Source organism: Chenopodium album, chromosome 23, assembly GCF_948465745.1.
Source record: "Chenopodium album chromosome 23, dcCheAlbu1.1, whole genome shotgun sequence".
Lineage (NCBI taxonomy): Eukaryota > Viridiplantae > Streptophyta > Magnoliopsida > Caryophyllales > Amaranthaceae > Chenopodium > Chenopodium album.
Window position 1 is genome coordinate 6,522,939 of NC_137856.1, and position 10,858 is coordinate 6,533,796.

General features: G+C 32.3%; 1 protein-coding gene across 1 annotated transcript; it reads right to left on the reverse strand.

The window, feature by feature from the left end:
- Nucleotides 1–1,452: 1,452 nt before the first annotated feature.
- LOC145608835 (myb family transcription factor PHL5-like) lies at nt 1,453–6,910 on the reverse strand. The gene is made up of 7 exons (XM_081664426.1): nt 5,485–6,910; nt 5,193–5,406; nt 5,032–5,108; nt 4,900–4,939; nt 2,439–2,496; nt 2,280–2,349; nt 1,453–2,015 (listed from the first exon to the last, which is right to left on the reverse strand). The coding sequence occupies exons 1-7, from the start codon at nt 6,091–6,093 to the stop codon at nt 1,806–1,808; spliced, it is 1,278 nt and encodes a 425-aa protein (XP_081520552.1). The 5' UTR covers nt 6,094–6,910; the 3' UTR covers nt 1,453–1,805.
- Between the last annotated feature and the right edge of the window lie 3,948 nt (nt 6,911–10,858).

The following is a 10,858-nucleotide window of genomic DNA, read 5'->3' on the forward strand; positions in this document are numbered from 1 at the left end:
TATCAAGGAATATTAATTATTAATTAGCATTACTTAATTATTAGTTAGTGTTCCTTTTGTAAATTTGTAAACTACTAGCTACTAACTATGAAAAAATCAATGATGGTTTTATTAATTATATCATACATATTACATACAAACCACAAAATTATTAAACATAAATAACAATGGACCACACAAAGTTTAGTATTATTATGATTTTGGTTAGTTGTAGGATTTTAGTGATGGTTTAGGACCGAATTTTTTTTTTTTTTTTTTTTGTTAAATAAATTTTTTTTCTTAACGAATGTTAGGACTGAATCTAGGGTAGTAAATAGGGACAAAACCAGTAGTTTTAAAGGTTTTTAGGATTGCACATAATAAAACGTAATAATAGAAATATATTTATGCAATAAGGGCTTGCTAAATGTCTAACTATAAAAAGCTAAAAGTAAACACATTAACCATTAGCATTATAATAGTTATAATAATTTAATATTATAATTAAATCCTTATTATTATTATCATTATTTTTATTATTAATTAGCTTTTGTTCCTCGGCAATTTTAATTAATTCTCAATTTGTCTAACTCACTATGTTAGTGATTGGTGTTAGAAGCCTAAATTCTTTCTGAATAGGATCAAGTTGACAAGAGAAATATGCATCCGCGCTATACATTTTTTTTTTTTTTTGACAATATACATTTTTTTTTTGCAGATTGTTAAATGGCCAGCCAACAAAGCATCTTCTATTCTTCCTTAAGGCAAATGGAAATTTTGAGGTTAAGTACCCAGCTCAAAGACAGACTTGAATACTAGAGTTGAAAGTCTCTAACACGACACAAAAACACGATTGAAACCAATATAACACGACACGAACATGAAAAATACTTATAGAAACCACAAAGTCAACACGACCCGAAACCAACATAAACATACAAATTGATATTAAGCAATTAGTTTACACAAATCACACAGGAAATGAATACGAGACCAAACATGAATTGCCAGCTTTATTGAATACTTGCCTATTGCCATCTTTAATGAATACATATGAGGACGTATTAGAGGTGTGCCATGTCATGTAAGCTTTAGGGTCAAACAACATAGTCCTAAAGTATAGGGAATGATCAAGAAATTAAAAGTAAAAAACTAAAATATTTCTTCTTCTTCAAAAAAAAAAAAAAAAAATAAAAAAATAAAAAAAAAGTTAAAAACTAAACAATGACTTTAACCTAGAAAAAGTATTCTGTATAACTTCAAGGGTTTTAAAAATCTAAAGTCTTAATAAACCCATCTTCATTGAAGCAAATTAGTTGAAATCAAATGAGAAAATTAATCATTTTGCAAGATAGTTTATACAATCACCTTACACATTATACGGAGTAATGGACTTACATATCGATTTTCTAAAGTAAACTTTTCATGACTCGAGAAATTCTTTGCGAAGATAGGTGATCATTATCATGCATGTAACAAATAAAAGAACTCCAACATTTTGCTACCTTAAATTGAAAAGAATCAACTGTACTTCTTATGTCATACACAAGCTTTTGACTAAAAATAAAGGTACCCTAATATGAAGCAAAAGTAAAGAAAGAGGGGAAAGTTAAACTAAAGACAACAAAAACATGTTGGCTTGACAAGGTGAGCACTAAGCTACACTAAGCAACACAGTACACAACATGCCATCATCGCCACTTTGATCATAGGTAGCGCGACCCCTACTTTTCCACCCCCAAAGCATTTGAATCCACTCGATTTGTGTAATCGTAGCTCCGGCCTTTAGCAGCATATGCAAAATGAGGCTGCATTAGGTTAACAAGCTAACTAGTCTTGGTTTGGAAGTTGTTACATCCTGAAACTTCTTCAGTTGAAATTTGAACATCATCGAGGCTAAACGTGGGGCCATTTGGAGACATATTATCTGAATTTTGATCTCCTAAAAGAGTCTGCCTTGTCTTCTGTTGCTGATCAAACATCATTTTCAGCTGTCTTCCTTGCTCTTCGATCCTCAACTGCAACTTCCGCTGAATCTGATTTATATTGCAAAACCAAATAAATTAGTGTAAATAATTTCCTCATCATCATATTTAGTCCTATAACATGGGATCAATAAATAAATAAATAAATAAAAAGATAAAAAAAAAAATCATCGAGTAGTAACTTCATGGTGTACAAAAGTAATAAACCACACTTTCATTTTTCAGCTACAAGCAGTTCAAATAAAGAGGCAACAAAAAATTCATTTCAGGAATCTCAGAAATGAAAGGCAGATATCATCCTATTAGGAGCTACACCTCTAATTGTTCATGGAGACGCCTTTGGACATCCAGTTGAAGTGATAAGGCCTCTTTAAGTTGCATGCCACTACATGGTAAATACGAAGGAATAAGCTAAGCAGACATTTTAATAATAATAAAAAGAGCAAAATTTTTTGAGGTTAGTTGATGGATTACTCTTTAATGTCAATTTGTGTAACATCATTCAAGCTGCTACCACTCCTTCCTGATTTTCCTGCAACAGAATTGACAGAATTAGGTTAATCTTAGAAACGTGAAACTCCTTATGTTCATCCAAGTGCAATGGATATACACCAAGATAATAAAATTTGAACGAAATAGAGAAAGTCAATGTTCATCCAACTGATCCAAGTGGGAAGGATATACACCAAGAAATTATAATTTGAAAGAGAGCAAGTCTTGGATGAGATGGTTTCACAACAACTTAGATGGGAAAAGGTAAAAGACTTATCCTAAAATAGAAAGTCAACTCAATCACACAATCACTTATTATGAGACTGTCTCGTACTAGATTTTTCTTCTAACAGATGAGCCTTCAGCTAACATCACCGTTCATCAAGCATCCTATGTCCGACACGTATGCTCAAAACACACAAAAAAAAATATTTTTAAACTGGTCCCATGATATAATTATATTCCATTCTTAATTACGAGATTAACCAGCTCCAATTAGTAATAAACAATGTGATGTGGGAAGCACTAGTTGCATAAGTAGGCAAATAATTAACTATGCTTTCTTTCTGACAAAATAACAATTTCAACTCCTGGAACAAATTGACCTTTAAAATAACCTGGAGAATGGTGCATTACCAACTAATTGCAAATCTGTGTTTTCCAAAACTACTATAATTGATAGCAACCTCCTGACCTTATCAGAAAGTTTCAATATTAAATTATCCACAACTTGCTTTTTTAACTTAGTCACTTTCCTTTTGGCCATTTCTCACACCATTCAGGGGATACATGATGCGCGCATTATCTCAAATAAAACTGCTCCAATAATTATAATCATAGTTTTATACATACACCAAATTGCAACTACCAAAAACAATAACATGGGGATGATAATGTAGCACATAACATGTATTGCAGGAACTACGAAGATCATCGGAAATGCATTCTATCAAGCAGTATAAACAAAGGCAAGATCTCGAAATTAAAAGGCATATTTAGGAATAGATATCAGTACTTTATTTTACTACAGAAATCACACTAATCCTCAGATGTAAGATAACATGTGAGTGCTGCAATATACAGTGGAAAATTAAAACAAAAGAGCATTCACCAACTAGGTAGTCTACTCTAGGTTGATTTAAAGTTGGTAAACAAGTAGTTTCGAATAGAACTGGTTCAGTTTATGTAATATTCAGAATACGAGACATTTGGTTCAAATGTGATTCTTCCATCCATAGTTACACTGTCAAAAAGTTTAATATGAGAGTAGAATCAATATTACTCATTAGATTTCAGTTTGATTCTGTTCTGATTAGACTAAATTCGTTTCAGACTTTCAGGATAACTTTGATTAAGATATTTACAAGTCACTTCTACTATATGAAAGTGAAATGGTCAATTTCACCTCAAAATCCTTGAATCTAGTGCAAAAACGTGCAAAAGAACATTTGTAATGCAAGGTCAATATCAGAGTCCACTAGCTAGCTTCTTCCTAAATAAGAATATAATTGTAGCGACTAGCGAGCATATAAGATTTTACAAATGGTTGGTGAGCACCAATAGGGGGCTAGGATTAGCATATCAGTATCTAAAGCAATAGAATACAGAGTGGGTCAGTAACTAAAAATAGGAATGGATACTCTCAGGAAGTGTCTTAATAATCAAATTTTTTGAAGATAATGAAGACAACAGATTCTTATCTGATGCCTTTAAAAGCAAAGAATCAATTTTGTCTTAATGACTTCTAAAAACCTACATGGAAACAGGCAAACAGCACTAACAGGCATTTGAGTAGACTCATTGGTTTCTTTTTCGACTGGAATGAGTTTAGTGCTCAAACACAAGCAGCAAACTCTGCTAGGTGCTAAATCTGCTAATCAAATATTAAATCTCTAACATGCATGCATCTTTTTCCGGACAATGGAACCTTATATATGAATCATGTCTCACTTACAATGAGCACTACTTCTACATAAGATAATCCTGACCGAACTTTGGGTTTGTTGGAAGGCAAGGATGCCAAATCAGAAAAATTAAAAAAATAAAAAAGCGTATTGCATGAGTGGGCACATGGCAAACACACTTTGAAGCTCTTGGTCCATACATACATTGAGTTTTTCACTTATTCAATCAATGTCTCGATATGCTGATCTTATTAGCCATTGATTATCAAAATATAGAAAAAATAAACTGATGATATAGTGTTAACTCGACCCTAAATTGCTAGCCTGTGACAAGCCTAAGGGCTTTGATTGACAAATTGTCTCTATAATTCATTTCAAAACAGCAGAATATGAATAAGCATATAGTAAAACTCAAGCCATTGGCATACTTGTTCACAACCATTTAAGAAAAAAAAAAAGAAAGAAACAATCCTAACACAGTAACACTTGAAAAAATACATGCGTTATTTATATATCATCTTGAAGATCACAATATTTACCTTCTGTAGAATCAGGCATGTATTTTGCAATTCGATATTTCTGCAAGAACAAGAAAACAAAAAAGTCAAAATCCTAGAAGTATGCACTGTTGAATGATCATGACATAGATGCATTCTGTTAAGTATTATTACCTGTAGATGACTTTTGACATGAAAAATGGTCAATCCATCAGAGTTCATTAGTTTCAAAATTGCCTTTGGGGTTGCCTCTGAAAAATCAAAGCAATCAACTGACTACAATGATACATTCTTATTATTAACTAATGGATGAGTAAACTAAACAAAAGACTTACTGTCAGCTCCACCAAGACGGCTCACACACTCCACAAATTTCTCATGAAGTTCTGTTGTCCATCTAATTCGTGTTTTGCTTGAAATAGCAGCTCCAGATGAGAAAGAATTGCCAGAATTCAAGGGCAAAACCCCTAGAGGTCTAAGCACTTGTTTTTCTCCTTGAGAGGAAAAGCTGAAATGACCATGAGGAGATTCATAAGATTTGTCCAATATCTGCAAGAAGGAAAAAGGATAGTTAATAAGGGCTGTCAAGAACATATCATAGTCAAATAAATAGAATTCAGAGCTTACTCTAAAATCCTGCTTCTCATTTATAGGAAATATATAGTTCCTGCCATCTGAATTCGCATAATCAACAAGCAACTTATTCTTCAGCTGCTGAATATGCTCACTTTCTTGGAAGTTGCCACATGGACTAGCATAAGTTTTACCCGAAGCATAAAATTGACTCTGATCACCATAAAGTAGAGATTTTGCAGCAGTTTCCAACGTGGTTCTGGATTGCAATTCATTCGCGTCTTGTTCTGCTAATTGAGCAGAAAATCCTTCAGTAGAACATGGAAATGATCGATATTCCAAATCATAATTCTTTGAGCACTGAGAAGAAAAGGTTGGGCTGCTGATTTGGTGAGCATAAGGAAGGCTACCATATTGTTCAGCTGTAGAGAAATCAGGGACTGGTGATCCAAAGCGGCTTATAACAGTGCTTGAAAGATTAGCAGGCAAAATATTCTGAGGCTGCGACTCTACCCCTACTCCTCCCATACAAGAACCCATGTTCCAAGGCTGCCGAACACTAATAAACTGGGAGTCTCGGCTCCCAATTTCTATCATACAATCATTAATAACCCCATTAGTCTGCTGCACTTGTTCCCGAAAGTCAATCTTTTGATTGCTCATTTATAAATGACTTGAAAGAACTAAAAAAAAAAAAAAATCACCTACTCAAAACAAAGACAACGTCAAGAACTTCTTTATCTCTAAACTCGCTCAATCTAACAAAATAAGATTGTAAATATCATTCCTTGTCTGTAACTTACATTTAAAAAGGAGCCATACGCAGAACACACGCAAAATCAATTAAAAAATGAAGCAGAAAGATAAGCAACGCCACTATGATAAAGTTGTAATAATGTTTCTGCCACAAAAACAAAAAATTCTTATGTTATTCCGCAAAACTTTAAATGGAAGCTCTGCCAGCTTATATACCAAGACCATATCCTGAAGGAAGGCCAATGAGCAATGGTCCTTGTCAATATGTAGTAAATACAAGTCTATACAAGATAAACAAGTTGGCTAATGGTGTTGAGGTTTTCACTTTTCAATATTATATTGAGAAGGTTTCGTTGTGTTTCCAAGCCATCTCAATCAACAATATAAAATAAATTTGAAAAATAAAAAAAATAAAGTGGAAGATACTAACAAAAATTATGCAGATTAAAAAATCACAGGGAATATGGGCTGCCAGGGGGAGTATACTAGTATAACATTTTAAAGTCAAGCCTTTAAGCATTGGAAGGTCGAAGAATCTTTACAGGGCCAACATTATTTCGATAATGTTGTAGGAGATACTGGCATAAATTCACACCTATCGACGATCCATGATTATGCCCATCATGGATACTCAGAAAAATAATAACAGCCGATAATGGAAATTTAGAGGATAAAATATAACATATAGGAGCATATGGTTCCTAAAAAGAGAAAGCATACCACCACCCCCTTTGTCAGTAATATAAACAAAAATCCACATATTCTTCAAGTTATGAATAAATTAACTGTCCTTCTTTCCAGAAACTTTGTACCTCAAAAAGTAGAATACCTGGAAATTTCAAGGTAGTGGTAAGTACAAGTGAGTACTATCTAGCTAAAACGGAAAGGAAGTACAATTGAACGCCTGAAATGGTAATGCATTTTAAAGATGCTCATACACTGTTAGAAAGAATCGCTGCTACATTATCTTCAAGATTTGTCCTGGAGACATTTTAATAATGGAAAGACTCAGAAGGTTTATCACAATAAACAATGAAAGTATGAAACAAAGCCAAAACTAATTCAAACTACACAGTCCATCTCCTACGTGTACAGCATTTGCAAAGCTCAAAAATACAACAAGTGCCTTTCCTAATATTACTTGCCAAAATAGCATGAAAAAGATTATAATATAAGCCAATTGCCTGGAATATAGAATTTTATTTACTACTCTTTCCGTCCCATATTAGTCTATACATATTCCTATTATGGATAGCCCACATTACTTTATAGTTTATACACTCTTTTGTACTCGTATAAATTTTCCGCTTTACTCTTTCACAAAAGTTGGGCCTCTCTCACCCACTTTTCTTCACTCTCCTTAATCTCTGTACAAAAACTTAATGTATATGTTAATTCAGGACAGAGAAAGGATTTCCGTGACAAACAAAACTTGAAATAAACATTTTTATGTTAAATACAAGTATTATAATACAATCCTTGATCAATACTATTCCATGATTTGTGATTTTGTGTAAAAGTACTAAATAACATCATAAACCTATTGATTCTGATTATCATGTCGTATTTTGTCTTTTAGTGTCTTATAAAAATATGTTACATTCAAATACTTTTCCCTCCTTAAAATACACATATGTAACCCTGATGTGAGCTCCATCAACAATCAAAAAAGGAAGAGAGAACTAAAAGTGACATTAATGTTAATAAAGCCCAAACTTTTGAAAACTTCCTTTCATAGTTACCTCACAATACTTTTACTTTTAAACAAAAAGTGATAGAAGTTTGGTAACTGGCATGGATCTTGGAGTCATAGTATTTTATTCCATCCAATATTTCTTAATACTCTTTCATTTGTCACAAAACTTACTGTTCACATCCCATTTCAAGTCAAAACTGTAACTCTGTAAGTGCTTTCTTCTGGGAAAAATTCATTGTTCACATTCCATTTCAAAACAATATTGTAACTACTTTCTTATGGAAAAACTATTACTAAGTTTAAAATTAATAGCAATAAAGTAAACTTTTCAATGAGTAGTTTAGAAACAGACACAGTCCATTATGCTAGCTCGTCCTAGTTAAAGTAATGCAACACCAAGACATGTTTCATAAATTCCAGAGAGGTGCAAAGCAATCCAATCCTCTCCTAAGTGAAAATAGGCACAGTGGCCTTTTGGATTGGTGTGATGTATTTTGCATATGTTTACAGTGATATAAGTTTGTAATGGTACTTCGGTTGATTGTGGTCATATATCCCCTGTGGAGTGTGTGGCTGTGTGGTGATACCTCAAATGAATATTGGTCTCTAAATTTATAACTATCCTTACTCGCCTACCCCTAGAATATACTCTGGCCTTTGCAAGTTTTCAAAGCTTGAATGCTGGGACTTATAGTGAATTGTTATGGTCGTTAAAGGAATTCCACCCTCCATGCCTCATGACTTCAAATTTTCAGGCTGGCCGCCTCTAATGAAGAATAATCAAGGAATACTAGCCTACTAGGTATATAAACTTGTTAGTGCATATAAACCGACCAGTTCTTATTATCAAGTCGTATTTTCTCTTTTACGTTACATTCAAGTTTTCATATACTTCTTCCCCTTAAAATACACATATGAACATGGAGTGGGCTACTATAGATAAGCAAAAGTAACTCAACTCCCACTTGTTAAAGGTTGTAATTCATGAGATATCTCCAATCTTTCAATTCCCTTAGCTACTAATGGCTATTGAAGTAAATCTCCACTTTAACTGTCCCCATTCCACAAGAAGAACTCAGAGAGGGGTACTAGCTAACTAACATTTTAACATTGTAGCTTATCACACTCAAAATATTATCAACTCAAACTAGCAACCCATATAAAGATAGAATAAGAATCTACGATTAAGAAAACAAGTATCTAAGGACATCACTTGAATTAAACTATCATCTAATAAACATTTCGAATATTTAAAACAATGGCCCTTAACAGTTAACTTGAAGCACAAGAGTACACAGAAAACACACCCTTATTTTTTAATACTCAAGTACTATAGTTGAGTGACTACACTATAATACAACATACTACACCCTTAAGTCCTAATTGCTTAGAGAAGATTATTTCATAAATTACATATAAAATAAATAACTACTCTCTCTATCTCATATTATTTTTCAGTTTCTTTTTACTTCCAATCTTGCAACACTTCTTATTTTACGTTAATCAAAGCATTATTTCAATTATCAAATTTTTAGTTGTTAACAATTAAAAATTATAGATATTATGAAAGTAGAAATTTAAAGCATAGATTTAACATAACTATATTTTCATCAACTATAAATCATCAATTTCATTCAAAGCATAGATTTAACACTTTCCCATATAAGGTTATACCTCCCTTCATATATATATATATATATATATATATATATATATAAGGTTTTACCTTTTGCACAAAAAAATAAAAAAATAATAAAAGTTTTACCTTTCTTATTTAGAAAAGATATCACTATTATCACATTACACCTCTGTTTTCACTACCAAAAAGTTAAAGCCCAAATACTATTTATCACCTTCTACTGTAGTTAGTATCTACTTATTAAATAAAATAACAATTCATTTTTAACTACATAACTCCCTCCATCCCTTAGTGTTTGCTTCAATTTTCTCATTAGTCCCCATTCCTTTTTGCTTCAATTTCCTTTTTAGGCTCTGTTTGTTTTAACGGAAAACAACTTATTGGGAAAATGATTTTCCATGGAAAATAATTTTCAAGGGAAAACACAATAGTCAAAGTAGTTTTTCTTTGTTTGTTTTTTTACAAAAAAGTTAAATAGGATTGGAAGGGAGAAGATGGATGAGAGGAGATGTAAGTGATGTAAGGAGGATGGAGAAAAATGTGACATACTTTCTTTTTAGAAAAAAACATTTTTTCACTTTGTAAGAACTATGGAAAATTGTTGTCCATCTCTTTACAAACCAAACAATGAAAAATGAGAAAATTATTTTCTAGAAAAATATTTTCCGTCAAAACAAACAAAGCCTTAATCCAATCATTTAAATCTACTCTATCTGTCTCTTTATTTTTGCCCCATTGCCATTTTTTGGGTCAAGCTATGAAAACTTTGACCATAAATTACCGTTAATTTATAATTTAAAGTCAAATGGGACAAAATAATAGGGACAGAGAGAGTAATACTTTACTTAGTTTTGTTTGTTAGGAGTCTTAGGACCATAACTTCACTCTCACACCAATTATATTTGATCCCACCATTCTTCTCATTCGTCAATTCCTCTCAACCAAAACTTATTAAAAGGCCATTGTCAAAACTATTGTAAGGCAAAGATTATACCCCCAATCTTCAATTAAAATTTATTTTCCAATTAAAAAGCAATTGATAACTAACAATAACTTGAAGTACTACATGTCTACATACTATGCAAATTGATGAGTGTCAAATATTAATTTAAGGTGTAATATATATTAGTATAGAAGATTAGGAGTTAAGAATATTTTATAGCAACAAAGTCAAAAGGATTAAAGCAAACAAATAATTAAAAGAAAGAGCATATTAATAATACCTAATAATTATCTGGGAATGTAAAATTGGAGCTCTGACTGCATTTCATGGAGGAATCCACTCCATGATCACAAAAAAGAGGAGATTTAGAGATCATTGGAATCGTCGAAGCGAC